This window comes from Pseudopipra pipra, chromosome 1 (genome assembly GCF_036250125.1).
Source record: "Pseudopipra pipra isolate bDixPip1 chromosome 1, bDixPip1.hap1, whole genome shotgun sequence".
Classification (NCBI taxonomy): Eukaryota; Metazoa; Chordata; class Aves; order Passeriformes; family Pipridae; genus Pseudopipra; species Pseudopipra pipra.
Genome location: NC_087549.1, coordinates 42,434,446 through 42,453,084, shown reverse-complemented (window position 1 = coordinate 42,453,084; position 18,639 = coordinate 42,434,446). Strand labels below are relative to the sequence as shown.

Below are 18,639 nucleotides of genomic sequence, written 5' to 3'. Positions count from 1 at the left end.
TTCTCTCCTTAGATGCTTAAAAATAGTTTAAAATTAGATGCTTTAAGTACTGTTATTCCAGCAGGATTACTCAATACTGAATTTAGCCTTTGGATTCTCCCCATGGCCACAGTCTTCATTTTAACTCCCCAGGAGAGAATGCCACATGGCTGCTTTTCTATCTGATTTTGGTGGGGAAAGGAAAATCTTTTGCAGAAGCTGGGGAAAATGTATAGTATTCAAGATTTTTCGCACCATGTTTCCTTCAAAGCAGGCAGAGGAAGTGCATAATTATTTGGAAATTAATTTGGCAGGTTCTTCCCAGTGCTAGGCTTTTTAATGCATCAGCCTGTCACACTTAAATAGTTTAGGGCTTACTTACCGTTTTTGATTACACCTGAGATGGTTCACAGAAGTTGTTTTGACAGGGCCTAACTTTCTGTTACTAAACTGCCTGATTTTTTTTCTAATGAAGCGTTTAAACCCTAGTCAAAACAGTTTTTCAAAATCTTCAAGCTAACTTAACAGGGTAAGTGTTCGCTCTGCTTCCACTGCCTGTCAGAAGGAGCTAATGTGTTCAAATTGTACGTTTAACATTATTTCAGAACCTGATTGCAACCTTTTTACAAATAAGCAGAGATACAGAGTAGTGTTGTACTAATTCTAGTCTTATTCAAATTAATCCCAAAATAATTGGAGTAACAATGCATAATCAGCAAACTGTTAAATACATTAGATCCTACTATTTTCTGTTGAATTTACGCCAACTAGGGGAAGAGCACTGTGTGTTTTTTGGCAGTAGCTTGTCTGGAAAATGAAATAAGTGAAACTATTCTCATGGAGAAGGGGATGGGGAACAGTTTCAGAACCTCAGATTTTGTAATGCACTTCTTTAAGAAACTGGTGGCTCAGTGAATGAATACCTATGTTCGTTTCAATAACAGCAAGATTTTGTAAGGTTTCTGTTCTGTTATTCAAGGTATAATCTCCTACTGAAGTTAGACCTGAAATGAAGTTCTCAGCCTGTGGCATAGTGTTTATCAAATAGCTTCAGTCTGCAGCTGTCTGTATTCAAGTGGCTCTTTCTTCTCCAGCCTTTTATAGACCTCAGGAGCTGGGACCACAAGAATTGTGTCATTCTGGAGGTGTTGGTTTTAGCATCACTTAATATGACAGATTCACTGCCGTTGTCTATCTTACTTTTAAAAAATGTCATGAATCATAATTTAAAGCATTCTGCAATACTGTGCGTTAAAAAAGTACAAGGTTGCTTGACTGGGTTATTATACAGTACAGTGCTTGTTTTGAAAAGATGTAATATGTGAACCTGCTGAATGTTTGGGCATATTCAGCAACACACATACACAATGCTGCTTTTTTTGTTAATAGAAGGTTCACCTGACACAACACGCTCCAGTGTTACCTTCCCGACAGATTTAGACAGCTTTGAAACCTCCTTTCAGTGTTTCATGTCTGCTGTATATGTAAGATGAAGAGCCAGATTACAGAAAAAGTCACTGATAGATATCTTTCCAGGGGATCTTGGCAAGAGTCACTGGTATCACCAATACTGTTTCCGATATCACTTTCATCCATTGCAGCGATCTGTCAAAACAGGTGTATTTATAGGCCTTGGGGGACTAAAACAAGAGATCAAACATTTGCATAGCATTTTCCATCAAGTTCCCAAGGACTGGGGCTCAAAGGAATTTGACACGTTTCCAGGGATTACTTGGCTGTGCTGGGTATTTCTATGTTCTCTATAGTAATCAATGTCCTGCTGCTGTAGTAGGTCTTGGAACTAGAAAAAAATCTTCTCTCTTCTACCAAGGAAATCATCAACATAATGCTTCAGAAAAACTCACAGGTTGGCTTCAGAAAAATTCAGAAAAATATTTAAATTCACATCAGAGAAAACCATGACAAAAGCTCACTTAATATGAGGAATTAAGGTAAATTAAGAAGTAGTGCACCAGTGCGATTAATTGGAGCTACTTTGCTTAAAGAGTATGTGCCGTGTGCTAAGATTTTTTCATGCTCTGTCTTGGCAGCAATTAAGCTCTAGGGTACTAGAGGCTGCCTACTCCTTGTGAAGGCATGGAATAGTTAACGGGGTAGAGCTCTGGAAGAGGAAGAATCCCACTAATTGTGCAATTCTCCTGGCACTGGGGTTTGGCAGGACGCATGTCCTCACAGTGAACCTATGCTGGGTGTGCCGCCCTTTGTAGAGTGTGATGCACAGCTTCATGTGCCTCAGGCTGAAAGAAATAATCATTTTCAGCAGGGTGAGGGAACTTGAGTGCATAACTTTTTGGGGCTAGCATGACAATCGTGCCTTTTTAGGAGATTTATGTTTACTGTATTGCAGCATCCCACTTTTCCAAAAATTTCCAGCGGTGATGGTGGTGAGTGATAAGGAGACACAGTAAAGTGAGTTGAGTTAATGAATGTAGTTCTGGGACTATAAAGAATTTGTTTAAAGGTGAAGTGCACAGGAAAAGAGTATTTTTCACTTAGTTTTAAAGGGAGAGATTAATGCAAGTTCAGGAAGGGAGTATTCAGCTGAAGGTGCCTCTTTTGGCATAATTCCAGATGGAAATAGTGGACCACGATAAAGGCATTTCAATTCATAGTTTGTCAGGACATTATTAAGTGGCAATTAAAGTGACTTAAGTGTTCCAAAGCACAGGTTTCTGAGGCCTAGCAGATGACAATCCAGAGATTAAAGACATTGAAATGCAGATCTGCATTGTTATGAAATGGCTGTGACAATATATGTAACTTAATTCTGAGAGACATTACTTTCATAAACTCCTGTTTTCAAGAAAGCTGCATGAACAGTTCTTTTACTTCTGTGAGTAGGGAATTGTTGTCTCCTTCCATTCTTTACATGAAGTAATTAGCTTGCAACCCTGTGCACATTTGCTCCAGGAAAAGAATGATCAAAAGTTTTCTGCCCTCCACTCTTTGGAAATGTTCTGTTGACTGTGAACAATATTTTCTTGGTGTCTTTAATCAATAGTAGCAAAAATTTCAACTGAGGGAAGTTCTAGTTGCATGTGAGAGAAATGAAAGGTGCTTTCCTGGGGCCATGTGTACTCTTCCACAAAATCTGGTGGCGTGGAGACTGAGAAACTGTGCTCAGAGCTGGTGTATTGTGACAGCTGCAGCCTCAACTCCAAAACTATTTGATATGACTGTTAATACCAAGATTTCACTTCCCATCCACCTCCTTTTTAAACTCACTCTCAAGCGTACTGCCTTGTACCTTTGTCCAGCAGCTACTTCATTTTTTTTCCCAATTTTTTTCCTAATTCCAGGCCTTTCAGTTTAGTGTGCATAACCTTGTGAAGAATGACAAAATTATTTCTTCTGGGGAGTTCGCTTCTTCCAAGGGTGATGGTTTTTATACCATGTGATGGAAGAAGATTTTGGTTTTTTCTTTGTTCAGACAGCTCTTCTATTTAAACAAATCTTGAGAAATTAATTAGATTACGAAATAAATGTATTTTTTTCTATTTTTGATAGACACTTCTGCATTTGTCACTGTAGGCTGCAGTAGAAGAAAGAAAATTGTTTTGCACTATGTAGCTGATTGATGATTTTTTCTTTTACATTATTGGAAATATCAAGGGTTCACGGAATATTCACTGTATCGGCAGCCTGGTATCTAATGAGGTTGTTTGGACACTGTTCTCTGAGCTGGAGTAAAATCTTTGGAATGTGTTGAAATTTAACTGAAAGTGGGGGAGATTTTTTAACAGTGAGCTTTAGGTAAATTGCATCTTTTTAAATTTCCTGGGCAGCTGCCTTTCTCCCTTTGATGTACTGTGCCTGGTGATGCTGTTAATGAAATGCATAATTATGTGTTATATAATAAAACAGAACTAACATGGAGGTGCCTAATAGAGTATAATGATGTGGAGGCCTGAGAAACTAAGGACCATGGGGGTTGTTGAAAAGTGCCTCTGGTGACAAAGAAGATGTTTAAAGAGGTTTGAATAACTGTGCTGATAAATAAATTGTAGTCTCTCTGTGTGTAAATGACATTTTTCTAGATTTTGTATATAGAGAGAATATTGAAAAAAATAGGTACAGTTTACTAGGCTGCTGATGTATGAAGTGTCAGCGCCAAGTGCTTCCAGTGCCTATTAGTGCTGCTGGCTTTGCATAGGCGGGTGCCCTGGGCAAAGACATTTTTGGCACAGCCTGCCTCACCCACAGGACCAAAAGAAACTGAAAAAAAATCTGGCAATATGCACAGAGAGTAAACTGCATTCTAAAGAGCAGCCCCTGCAATTCAGTCTTGGAACGAGTATCGATAAATGAAACATTGCGTTTAATGGCTGAAGAGTTGTAGGCATTTGATGGCTGCCCCTAACTTCCCCCTCTTCTTTCTCTGCTTTTGCCACCCATATTTTATCTCTCCCTCTGTAATACTCTGTATAGCTTGTTCCTTTCTGAGATTCTTTAGGAACTGGTTTGAACACATAGGTATTTTTAAAGGAGAGGCTGCATAAGCTTGCAGCCCTGGACCACATGGGCTCCTGATGGTGCTGGACTGTGGCTGAGCTTGCTTGGCTGCTGTTCTGGGCTCACAAGGACCTGTCTGCTGGGAGAATTAGCATGCAGGGAGCTTCAGTGTAAATTTACAGCCTGCTAGTTACTTGGCATTAATTCCCTGGGTGAATGATTCTAGTACTTACTAAGAGTGCTTTTGTGCAGGTTAGCTTTAAGAGTACTTTTGTGTGAGTTAGGTGGGCTCCTTTTTGAAGGTAAAGTATGCTGTTTTTCACTTTCCAGGCACCAAGGGTACCCAAATGGACAGTTAGTGCAGAGTAGCTAATATGCAGTAAATTCACGCCCAAGCTCACAAAGCATGAACTTCCTCATGCAGCCGAGTCCCGAGGCTCTGCACTTTGTCTCTCCCAGCAGGGAGCAGATGGCCCTTCTCTAACCACGGAATACTAATAAAGCCCTCTGAAGAGCACATATATGTGTGTGTAGGTTCATGCCTGTCCATATGTTTATATAAGATGACTTGAATCTATCACAGTTCTTGGATTAACTTGTTCTTTCTTGATTTTTGTCAAGATACCCTAAGGAGAACTTTGCTGCTGAATTGCCATCATCCTTGTCATTAATAGAATGAGGTTTTAGCTGCAGGTTTTGTTGAATTCTTTCTTCTTCTTCAGCACTAAGAGCAGCATACTTTTTCTTTTCAATATATGAGTGACTGCATCTTTTGTGTGTGAATCTTTCTTTGTTGCAATTCCCTTCCCTAGCATTTCTTATTTGATCTCTCGAGTTAATTCTAGTTTTTGATATGCTTTTATGCCTAATAAATGTTCCCTCACAGCTTGAGAACCCCCAGTAAGAAGGAAATAAGATTTTTCTCTAGCTCTCTAAGTACCTAGATGTAAAATCAAGTTAATTTTTAAATAAGACTTTCTCATTAGGCTTGGCTTTAAATAACTTGATCTATAATTAGTGTACAACTTCACTTTAAGATCACATAATGAGTTAAATTTTCATGGAAAGTTTTCTTGGAACTTTATAAATGATTTTATCTCTTTTTTATGCTTACGCTTCAAATATATCGTTGATTTCTACGTCATCTGCAAATTTGCTTCATGTTTTCACTCCAGTATTGCCTATTTCCAAGAAAATTTCCTTTCACAGAAGTTGCCTCTCCAGTTTCCATCTGTAGTGAGAGTTCAGCCCAGCTCCACCAGCTCTATTTTGGCCCAAGTTTAAATTTACTTACACACAAAAGATATTGCTCAAAATGCTTTTAACCTGTCTTTTTTAAAATGACCTCAGCCATACTAGCCTGCCAAAGATAAACAGCATTTCTGCTCAACAGGCATTAACTCTTGGAGGAAGTGAAGTCCAGTGCTGAACCCAGAGGCGCTTGCTCTGAGCATTCAGTGGGCTGTTGTAAAGAGGAGCCATCCTGCCCCCAGATGCCAGCACTCAGGAAGGCTGCAGGGCTGAGGAAAATCAGCACAAGCCTGAAGGTTTCTCAGTTGCAGGTGTAAAATGCTGCTGAATGTTTCCAACAATAATGACGATCTGGGCCAGGTCAGCTTTACTGTTCCTCCTAGAGGATAGGAGGGTAGTAGGAAGGGATAAAATAGGATGAAAACCAAGAAGAGGTGACTGGAAAGCAAGACTGGTTCTTGCTGTTTTTTGCTGTTCTAAAGATATTCTGTATAGTTAAAACAATCACTTGAGAGTGTTTTTTAGACAGAGTGTGTTTTAGAGAATGTTTTTTAAGTTTCAAAAGTTTTTATATTTAAAGTTTCAGAGTGCTTTTATAGCTTTTTAGAGTGTTTTTATATTAACTTTTAATATTGGTTTTATTGTGGAAGAGTTCCCTGTAGCAAGATACTTTAAAAAACCTTAGAAGGAATCCATAATAAAGGAGTATCCGTCTGTGTGAATGAGTTGCAGCAGATATGATGAAGTAATTCTTAAAATCCCACAGTTGCTGTTTTCCTTTTAACTGACATGTTCCTGTTTTAAATAAAACAGTTGAATGCTAGGTTTAAAGAGACATTCAAAGAATGCTGTTGTGTTATTAGAAATCCCTGACTATGTCTAAGCAGAAAGGACAGTTGCATGACCCTGTCGTACATGGCTAACTATGCCATATTAGTCCCTTGTTGGGATATGCTGTAAATCATCCTGAATGTTATCTTTCCCAACCCAGAACAGAGACAGAATGAGGGTTAAAATGTAAGTCTGGATACATTTGCTGCAGCTTATCATGAAGAAATGTGTTTATTGGCATTCTTTGAATGTAGATACTTGGAGTACTTAACAATCTCAAACTAATGAGGTCTATTAAATGGCCATGTGCTGTGATTCACTTTGTCTGAATTGGAGAAAAAATTCTATTCAAAAGCCTCTTAGTCTTATGAGGAAAATTTTCATTTAGTCCCAGGGTAATTGCTAAAGAATGTAGCTTTTTAATAGGATGCAATGATAGAGGAAATAGTGGGATGTGAAAGGAGACATCAGTTTTTACTAAAAAGTCTTAGTAAGGTATCGTAAAGGGAATATTTCTGTGCAGTCATTTTCACCATGAAAAATATTTGACTTTATTGTGAGTTGGGCATAAACAACATTAACTGCATTCACATTGCTCTCTGTTTTTTGTAGGAGAATTCACTATGAATCCTTTATTCAAAGGCAATTGTACTGGTGTACTTTGTTAAGTCATTGCTACCACACCTGTTAGATATTTGCAGTAGTAGGTCAGGTGAACTTGGTCTACCTTTGCACTTAGTTGTGGTGGTTGTAGCCAACCACAGAGGTAAAACAATTAGCTCAAGGAGAATAAAGTACTAAAACATGCTGCATACTTTTCCACTCATCTGAATATACCCTCACTACACAGGGAGAAAGGACAAGTATACTCAGGAAAGATGTTTTAGGTGAGATACCATCATTTGTGCCTATTATTTTCTAAAACTAGTGCTCCAGTGCCAGTTCATGGATTTGTGATGATAGGGACAGGGATGCCTGCACCATGCCTTGTACTGCCAAACATTGCCCTGCATGGTAACTGATGTTCCTGCTGCTTGATCTCCTGAGCTGGACTTCTGTTGAAAGCTGCTTCATCCCTTTTCTGGCATCCTTCAAGACAGTGTTTGTACAAGGAGCTTGTTCTGTCAGGAAGCAGAAGTATGGGAAAACAATATTATATCTCCTGACCTCAGCAAAAAAGAAAAAGTATTTGGATTTGTTTGCATTTTTTAGTATTTGTCACAATGCCAAGCTATTTTAAGCAATCTGGCTACTCCATCTCTACTTACCCTTCTCTGATACATCAAAATTATCACAAGCCACCTGAAATATGGGAATCAGATGTGAGTTTTAATGTAAATGTTGCACTTCAAGATGATAGGGATGGGAGGGGGAGCTGTTACTTCATCAGCCAAGACTCTCTAGTGGAAGTGTTGACTGATTACCTATCCCTAGGATGGAGGGGGAATACTCTTCCCCTTTCAGTGGACTGAATTGCTTCCCATTCCCTTGTGAAAGAATACAGTCCTGTGCAACCATTGCCTTCATCTGCAGGTATAATAATAAAAAGGGAAAGTCCTTTGTTCTGTTTTCTCCTTAGGTAGAGATCACAAATGATGTCCAGTCCTTGCTACTGAAAATGCTGGCTGTCATGGTGGCCAAGGTGGTTAGTGACTTGTTCAACATATCCCTGTACAGTTCCCTCCTGAAGCTGAAATGCATTCCCTACTTGGATGTGGTATCTTTTTCTCATTACAGAGTCAAATGGTGAGGTCTCTCATGTTGCTGATCCTCAAATTTTCTCTCTCATGTTCTTCACAGAGGCTGTATGGGTTCTCTGAAATGCGGAGCTTAGAGGAAAAAGGACTAGAAGGATCCTGAACAACTTCCTCATGGTGTGATATGCTGTAAAAGTAGAACAAAAGAGACTCCCTTTCTCTTCAAATTTATATTTGAATAGTATATATCCACAGCCAAAGCAGAACACTTTAGCTGTCTTTTCTCCCAGTATTGAGGTCTACTGGACAATCTCAGATTCAAATGACCTTTTAGAAGAACAAAATATTGGTGACTGTCCACACTTTCTTCTAAATGTGGCCGTATCTGAAAGCTTTTAACAGGCCCATTGAATGGTAGGTATAATCTAACTGTATTTATAATGAGAGGAAAAATTGCCAGGATGTGGTAGGAGGAAATAAAAACAATCTGTGGCATTATGGGTGATTTCTATATGTACCATGGCAGATAAAACAGAGGGGAAGAAGCCATAAAGTTTCCCATGGTATTCCAATTAGATGACAAGCCCATGGAAAGAATTATAACTGCTTTCCTAGTTCAGAGTGAGGTCCTATTCACTTCAACGACATATCTATCTATCTATCTATCTATCTATCTATCTATCTATCTATCTATCATCTATCTATCTATCTATCTATCTATCATCATGGCTAGGCTTCGCAAACGAAGATTTGGGAAGGGCTCTACCCACGTTTGTTACAAATATATATATATATGGCATATATATATATAATTTTGTTTTCCTCCCACTCCTTTATTTTTTCTCTCCAAACTCATTAAAGTAAGTTTCTGTATAACTTGGTCAGACTATACCAGTACTCTAAAGCAAAATGTAGTATCACAACTTGGTTAAGATACTTTACAGACTGTCAAGGTTCAGTCTAAATCCGCTTAGACATAGTCTGAATAGGCTGATACATATATGAAGTAGCAGATGTAGTTGCTAAGCTGCTCTTCATTATATTTAAAAAGTCATGACAGTCAGGTGAAGTCTTCAGTGACTGGAAAAAGGGAAACTTCACACCCATTTTTTAAAAAGGATAAAATGGCAGACCCCAGCAACTACCAACCACCCAGCCTCACCTTTGTGCCCAGTAAGATCATGGAACAGGTCCTGTTGGAAGCTGTGTCAAGGCATTTGGAAGATAGGGAAGTGATTTGAGACACCCAATATGACTTCACAAAGGGGAAATTACACCTGACTCATCTAGTGGCCTTCTACGATAGAGTGACTGCATTACTGGACAAGGGAAGAGCTATGGGTATCATCTACTGACTTCTGCAAGGTCTTCAATACAATCCTGTATTGAAGGGACTTTTAACTAATTTGGAGAGATAGGGATTTGTTGGATGGAATGTTTGATGCATAAGGAATTAGCTGTTTGGCTGCATCCAAAGAGTTGCAGACAACGGACCAATGTCCAAATGGAGATTAGTAACAAGTGGTAACTCTCAGGAGTCCATACTGGGACTGGTACTGTTCCATATCCTTATTAATGACATAGACAGTGAGACTGTACCCTCAGCAAGTTTGTGGATGGCACAAAGCTGAGTAGTGCCATTGATATGCTTGAGGGAAAGGAGGCCATCCACAGGGACCTTGACAGGCTGGATGAGTGGGCCATTTTGAACCTCATGAAATTCCACAAGGTCCCGCCCCTGCACTGGGGCAGTCACTGGGATCTCTAGAGACAAGGTAATGAATGGACTAAGAGCAGCCCTCCAGAACTGGGGATATTGGTAGACAAAAAAAATTAGATATGAGCTGGCAATGTATAATTGCAGCCCAGAAAACCAATTGTTTCCGGGGCTGCATGAAAAGAAGTGTGACCAACAGGTTGAGGAAAGTGGTTCTCTCCCTTTACTCTGCCCCCGAGAGACCCCACCTGGCACACCGTATCCAGCTCTGGGGTCCTCAGTACAAGAAAGACATGGATCTATTGGAGCGGGTCAGAGGAGGTCCAAAAAAATGATCAGATGGCTGGAACACCTCTCCTGTGAAGAAATGCTGAAACAGTTGTTGTTGTTCAACCTGGAAAAAAAGACTCTGGGGAGACCTTATTACAGCTTTTCAATACTTAAAGGGGCTTATAGGAAAGATGGAGAAAGACTTTTTATCAGAGCCTGTAGTGATATGATAACCGGGAACAGTTTTAAACTAAAAGATGATTGGTTAGGTTGGACATAACCGAGCCAGGTCAGATGGGGCTTTGAGCAACCCGGTCTTGTGAAAGGTGTCCCTGCCTATGGCAGAAGGGTTGAAACTAGATGATCTTTAAGGTTCCTTCTGGCCCAAAAGCTTCTGTGATTCTATGATTCTATGACACTTGTCTCTTCAACACACTTCTTGGATACTCTGTTACCTTGTTATCCAAACATTTGTTAATCCTTCATTTGTTAAACAAATGAAGTGTCACCATTCAGCCATCTTAGACTTCTGGGATTTGGACCGATCCCTTGATCTCTTATAGATTGGGCATCTCAAACCCTGAATATTGACTCAAGGGAACTCTGGATTTACAGTCTGCCTCTTAAAGTAAAAACTGTCATAATTGAAATTAATTATGAAGCCTAACATGCAGTCTTTGTAAGAATTCCCAAACCAAGATCTTATTGCTTTACCTAGCATGGGAAATACACAGATTAAACAAGACAGTTAAAAAAAATTAGTCTCTTTACATGTTTCCTTACCTTTTTTTCCTCATCACTTTTCTGAGCATCCTCGAAACTTGAACAGAAGTTCTTCAGCAGAAATTCTACAGAAAGGTGCCTGGCAATGACTTTTCTTTCCATGTGTTTTTCCTGCAAACCAAGATTTCTTTTTTTTTTTCCTCTCTGATCCTGCAGCTAATAAGATGCTATGGGAGCCTGCCTGTTTGCTTCTTTAGTCTTTGTTTTATCTCAGAGTGACCACCCAGTGTATATAAGGCTCTGCTGTTTTTATGTTACGCTTATTTGGTACACTTTGGGAGTATTTTTATCTTCAAATGCCTATACCCAGACATCGTTTTGCAGAGACTGTCCTCTTTCTGTTGTGTCAGCTTGGTTGAGAGTTTGCTCTGGGAAAGCATTAGGTGACACAGTTATGTTTGTGCTGGGTTTTTCATCCCCTTTGTTCAGTATTATTCTGAAAGATCACAAAATGTATAAACTGTGCATTGCTGGATTCCCCAAATCATAACAGGGACAGGGGTCAGCTGTGTGGGAACTGGTAGCTAGCATATATTTATAAACAGGTGATAAATTTTATTTGTGTATGCAGAATGAAAGATTCAGATAACTAACAGCTTGCTTAAATGCCATAGAAATGCCACATAAATTGGGATCCTTCTTCAACTGAAACTGAGAAGTCTTTGGAAAACAGTGCAGAGAGGAAAAATGAGAGAGGAAAAAGGAGAGACTTAAGAGAACACATATTTTTATGTCCTCAGCACTTATACTGTTAGAGAGAAAGTGTGGATCTTCCCTTTCCCAGTTCTTCATTGATATTAAGAATGGAAAGACCTTCTGTATATGATAATTTTGTTGATTCCTGTTACATGGCTGGATAACATCCCCAGGCATAAGATGTGTTAGACACTGAATGGAGAAGTGAAAATAGATGTTAGATGAACAAGGTGGGGGCTGCATTAAGGACCAGCTCCACAAAGGAATTTAACTCAATGGGTACATTAAGAAGCTACATTATGTACATACTGACTCTGAAGCCATCTCTGTAAATAGTGTTATGTACAAAATTGGTGGAAGTGAGACCTGGGTCCTTAGTGGTATTTCACTGCCTAATTTATATATAGGCACTGGCATCTCTGGATGCTCTGCTTCCTATGGAGCAGGAAGGCTTGAGATTTATTTTCTTAATACTCATTATGTTTTTGGAACCTCATTGATCACCCTGCCTGTTTTATTCTGTGCTCTGGGTGATAAGGCTCCAAACACAGCTGTATCTAGTACAGGGCTGCTACAGTGGACTGTGATTTCCAGCTACATTGCACACCACTGTAAACACCCCCCTTATAAAATCTGGTTCTCTGGAACACTCAAAGCTGCTGGCTGCCAGGGAATGTTCTTTAATGAGGGTAAGGAGTACTTGAACACATCTATGACTTGGCAACCCTTCCTGCTTTTTATAAGCTACTATACACTTCAGAGAGAAAATATCTTAGAGGCTACTTTTTAATGGGACAAGTTTACTTAAGAGCTGAGTGGAGTTGGTGCCAGTAGTTCTGTTTTGTTCTAGCTTAATATTAGCCTTGTCAAAGTTCTTATAGTGTCTCCTGGGTGTTTCTCTATTGCATACCATATAAAGCTGGTTTTGGGAGCCAAGAATTTTGGCTGGAATATATATTATAGTGGTCTCATTATATTTTTCTAAAGTGCATCAGAGGTGGCCCTGTATTAAAGATCCATGGAGCATGGCTAATTTTTTTTTCTTTCTCCCTTTTAGCTTTGCCTTAGCCCACACCGCAGACATTGGATCCAGAATTTGAGCCAACCCAAGTTTGAGGGTTATTTGGGTTCCAAGGTCCTGGTTTGGCCTGTAATTAAATTTGGGGGTAATTAGTGATTTTTTTTTTAGATGAGGCTTTGGATTTTGAAAATCACCAGACTTTGGGGATGGTACTTTTGGTTTGGGCCTAGGCTAGCAACTACTATGCTAAAAGATTCCCTTCTCATCTTGCTGACACAAGTGATCATTCAAAGACAACTCACCATGTGGTACATCCTGTCTTGCCTCTTTGAGAAGCCAGTGTGTTTCATGGCTGCTTGGCGCTTTCATCCCGAGAGACATCATTAGAGGGTGGACTTGGCAATATACTTGCATCAGAGGGCATCCAGCCCATCTTTTGTAGAGTGCTTGTGGTAGAAGCTGGATCCTGTTCTGCCTGTACAAAGGAAAAAGGGGCTGTAACAAGGCCATGCTTTGTATGGGGAAAACCCTGGCTGCCACAGAAAAGATGGAGGGAAGGTGTTGAGATGTGGGTTAGATTTATTAAAATCAAGTTTGGGCTTTAAGTTGCCTCTATGTCAGGTTTAAGAAAACATGGCAAAGAACCATTTTTAGTCCCTTTTTTTGCCTATTCTCCTGTGCTGGATTTTGAGTTTTAGCTGAGAAGCAGCTGTGGGAGCCATAAACAGTGGAAACGGTCACTGACAAAAATACTACGGCAGAGCCAGGTGCCACTTTATGTACATGGAAGACCAGTGGCACAGCCTTGCCTTGTTTTCAATGTGGTGTTGGTGGTGCCTGCGCGGGATGGGTAAAAAGACTCATTGCTCCCTCCTGTCCCTGAAGCAGCTCCCACAGCTCTCTCTGGGACAGTCCAGCCTGTTTCCCTTCACGATCTCAACCTAGCAGGAGGCTGATGCCAGCTTGCTTTGTAGTTTTCAGGAGATCTGATTCTCTCTCTTTATGTGATTTTGGGGAAAAGCAAGACTCAGTGACACTGAATGATCTACAAAGATGAACTAATGGGCCTTTTCAGCCTTAATCCTCAGAGACCAGAGACACTATTTTCTCAGACTTTTCTACTGTTAAATTTCAACCCAAAATTTCAAATTTAGTATGAAGTGATTTCAGTGTCCAAATCTGAATAATGTCTCTTAGGAAAAAAAGTCATATGCAAATCTTTATTATTATGAATATTCAGAGGAGACAGGAAGAGGAAGACTAGATGGAGGGAAGCAGGAGGAGTTCTGGTTTTAGATCTGCCCCATTTCCTTGTGTTGCTTTGGCCAGACCAATTCATTTTTCAATCTTCTCAGTTACAGGAGAGAAAAAAGTGCCTATATACTTCAAGTGGCTTTCAGAGTCTCTTTCCAAGTATTGTCAATGTCTTAAACAAAATGCCTTATATAAATGCAAAATTTTTTGAGAAGCCTAGAAGACAATTTTTTACCTTCTCTAATTTTACCTATTTAATGAAGCTACTACTTAAAGGTACTACATGAATCAAAATGACTTTATTTATTTAGATTGGTGAAACCATACAAAGAAGACCAAGATTCTGGTTGCATTACTGTTTATTTTTAGATCAGATTCTGAACAAATAAATTGCTTTTCCCATGCTACAGTAAATACCACCAGATATAACCTTTCCTCTAACCTAAAATAAACCTTTCCCGAACTTAACCAGTCCCTTTCCTAAAATATCCAGGATGACAGCTGGAGCTGGTGCTGTGCTCTCCAGGTTTGGAGTTGCAGGATGAGGAGCAAGTGTGGAGCTGGCCAAGATGAGGGATCATGGAGACCTGGCCAGCACCACTCTCCTTTGATAGAAAAGGCTGGAGGCTGAGTAATAGCTCACTGCTGACCTACTGCACTTGGAAGTGTATTGGTAGTTACTGCAGTCCTCATTACCAGTATATACAATAGAAGGATGAATACTAGGATAGTGAAGACAAGCCAAAAATCTGTCGGATAGAAATCCTTGAAGGACCTCGTAAATACTTTATGTTTACACAGGGCCTGTATATTTTCACAATTACCTTTCCGTGAGCCCAAAACGTTTTACACTGGAATGTTCAGGCTCTAGGAAATTATATTTTCTGATATGTCTGAAAACTGCAGGCTCAGCTTCTCTGTTGCCCCATTTGTTTCATGAACAATTAAAGCTGGATTGCCCCTGCCCCCAAATATGCAAAATGAAAATGGTGAGTTCTACCAAGATTATGTACTGATTGTAATTGCAGTGTGGTAAGAAGAAAATGGTTTGAATTTACGAGTATTGTACCATAAATGTCAGATAGATGCAGCTACAGGATTTGCTTTTATTATAATTCAGAAGCGGCAAGAAAAATTACTTTCCTGTAGTGATATTTTTAAGAGAAACAAACTTATAAGAAGTTTGAAAGGTTTGGTGCAGTTGGTCAAAACCTTAGGGTGAAAGTTTGGAGACATGAACAGGTAGATCAAATATAGTGAGTTTTGAAGCAGCTGTTGTGTTCCTCTGGTTTCTGTCACAAGGCACTTCTCTTTCCTGTCCAAAGCAAGGTCCCTGTTAGAGTGTGAATGGGACTGTCATGGGATTGGCACACCTGTTACATGTATTGGACATGCAGTGACAACGGATTGGAACTTAATATGTGGTTCTGGTTCTTGCTGTGAGGTCCATTGTGAATCAACTGTAAGATCCATAGTGAGTGTAACAGAGATCCCTTCAGCTCACGGACAAGACTTTCTGCCTGATGTTGAGGGAGGAATAATAAATCCACAGTGACTTTTGGTGGTGTTTTCCATTTCTGGGGTGTCCCGTGAAACCAAAAGAAGTGACTTCTGCACATTTTCTGCAGAAGGAAAGGCGCTGAAGCAGCATCTGGAACTAATAACCTGTGTTTCACAGCTCACTGGTGGGCAGCAAACGAGCCGCTCCGGCTCCAACAGGCCCTTACGTAAAACCTGCACACAGTGATTTTCAGCTGTGAGAAACTTGAAGTGGCTTCTGCTGGCCCAGTGAGAAGGAGACTGACTGACTCCCTTCTCATTCACCTGGGACGACAAGCTGCCTGTATGGGTATCACCTCAGCCCTCAGATGTGGTAGCACACAGGTGGAGCATGCACATACATACACAGACAAATCACATCCAGCCATCAGATGGGGTATTCCACTAATTAGAAAGTCTGTTCTGGTGTCTGGCCACCATTTGGCAGATACTGACAGTTTCCACTTAAAGCCAGCCAACCTCACCAGAAAGCCAGCTGTGCGGCTGATCTCATGAAGATGTCATTGAACAACTGTTTGAACTCATTCAAGAAATGGTGGGTCTGACTCTAAGCAGGCTGAAATCCCCTGAGGGTCTTTGCTGGATGTGGGAATACAGACATCCATTGATGTAATAGTTATACCTCAGTGTTCCTGAGTTACATGTAAGGATATCATCCTCATTCTGGCACCTTCCAAGTTCACCTTAATCTGAAGTGGATTCTCTTTGCTGTTCACATATATGTCACTTTTTCTGTTCGTGTGAGTGTTGCTACATCCTCATAAATATTGGTAGCTTGTCATAGTGGTTGCCATGATTTTAAAGGAAGAAACAGATGGCACCAAATACTTCAATGAATTTCAGCATGTTTGAGAAATGAAAATCCCTTTTTAGAAATAATATCAGTTTTGTGAAACTGTTAAATGTTATTTCACACAATTACAAGGGAGATTTTTTTCTTCAGTACATTGTGTATGCAGAGCCACAGTGGAAGTAAGGCAAAAAAAAGAAAAAGGCTACAGTGGAGTAGTTACCCAAAAAGCCATAAAGCAACAAGCATAGTTTTATTAGCTGGTGCCACTCAATATGTGGAGTTGTGACAGTAGGTGAATGGGAGATGAAAGTGACATTAGACAGAAAAAACCAGAGGAAGCTGAGTCCTGGTGTTGGGGAGAAAGAAAAAAGGAGAAAGAAAGAGCAAGTCACACACCCCCAAAATTCATTCCCAGCTGTGGGTGTATATATTGACTGCATTTCACTATAAATACACCGTCAGGTGCAGAGAGACATCAACTTATTGCCTGTAAGAGCAGAAAGTAATACCAGCATTCATGGTCTCATTTTTAACACATGCTGAACTTGTAGTGGAGGGTCCTTGCCATAAGTCATAACTGAGAAAAAAACACGTGCTGCACATGAATGGTATGTAGAAAGCAAGGGGCTTAGGTAAAGAAATTTTTTTTAAAATTATGAATGTTTGTAGAAATTTGTAGCTTACGTTATTTTTATGAAAAATTAATTATGGTTCCAAATGTGCCTGTGAGAAGATATTCCTGGGCCTGTAAGAAGAGGGATAGATTTATTATAGAAAGGGGAATACTGAAGTTTGAGGGATTAAATGCCTTTCCAAATGAAGATGATTGTACAGCTGGAAGGAGAAGTGCTTTTGCTTGAAATCCTGGTTAAAAGTGTCAAATGCCTCTATTTACTGGACTGGGAACAGGTTATAATCTCTATCTCCAAGTAACTAATGTCATGTTTTAATAACCCAAATACACTTTTCCACTAGAAAGTGCCTGATTCTTGGAGGGACTGAGAAATCTGAAATATTTTTCATATTTTTTTCCATCTGTATTACTTTAGTTTACTTGGTTTGCAATCTATTAGACCTAAATTTCTGTACCCCATTTTGACTTAAAGGTCATCTGATAATCTGTGCCTGATTATTAAAATGTATACTGCTGTCACTGTCCATTTCCAAACATTTTTAATGTACTAGTCAATGTTTTCTTGGACCAGAGAGAGTGGAAAAGCTAAGGTGGCTGGTACGGTACATAAGGGTGGAGCTCTGAATGAAGCTTTTATAAAAGCTGTCTCATAGGAGGTTTCCTCTCTTTTTTTTTTCCAGTTTGGATTAAATTTTTTGGCATCGATTTGGGAGAAACTCATTATGTCATTGCATTCAAATGGCAAGAGTTTGTGAATTTACCTTGGAAATTGCTCTGCAATGCTCTATCCAGAGAAGATGCATTTTCCTGTTTGGTTATAAGCAAGATCACAAGACATTTATTTTAGTGCTCAATTTACTTCCTTTTCTCACTTCCCTTTTCTCCAGTCCTGTGGAAGTTTGTTTGAAATGTTTCCTTGAATTTAGATAGTGCTGGTGTAATTTTGAGAAATTACTTCTTTGCCTCTGGTTGGTTATAATGCCAGGGCAGATGTAATACACTTGTTTTTGCAAAAGATTAGTACAGGCTTAGATAATAATTTGGAAAATACAAGGATAGCTGAATCATTGCCATTCTTAATACAGTAATAATTAGTAGTATGTTCCAGGGTTAGCCTGTTAGATATCAAGAGAGCTAATCTGTTGTTGGCTCTTTCTCTCTGTGTACATTTATACACATTTATATATATTCTCTCTAGAGCTGGCTAGGCGTTGCTTGCAGGGATCCTCCTCTCCTGACCACTCAACTGAGCAACCTCGGCAGGAGGGCGTTTGCTCCTGGCCCCCGGGATGCTAAAGGGAGGGGATGCTAAAGATCCTAGATGAAGGTTCAGAATCCCCATGGCTGAGGTGAGAAGCCACTTCGGATCTCTCATGTTTCCGCCATATGTAGTCTTTTAGAGGTCATGTCCTCCAGATACCAATCTTCAAGGCCATGGTGCAGCACCTCGTGTTGGACTTGAAGTGCTGTTGATATATGTGTAAGGGCTGAGAGCAGGTTTTGCATGTGGTGAGTTGAGGCTGTGGTGTTTATATTACTGTTTGTATAATTCAAGCGTGTAGATCCACTTCCACAATCCTTTACCTGTTTACCCCAAGGTCTCATGCACAACCTAATTCATTTATTTGTAGCTAAATGCCCTTGAATAAACAACTGCATCTATATAAACTGGGTAGAAGC

The 18,639-nt window shown here is 39.8% G+C and overlaps 1 protein-coding gene across 1 annotated transcript in view; it reads left to right on the top strand.

The window, feature by feature from the left end:
• The window catches only part of LOC135409016 (chloride channel protein D-like), an 84,107-nt gene that overhangs the window by 36,029 nt on the left and 29,439 nt on the right, over nt 1-18,639 (top strand). Inside the window, 1 exon segment of the mRNA XM_064644396.1 lies at nt 8,114-8,280. Within this exon segment, the coding sequence (XP_064500466.1) occupies nt 8,114-8,280 (167 nt within the window).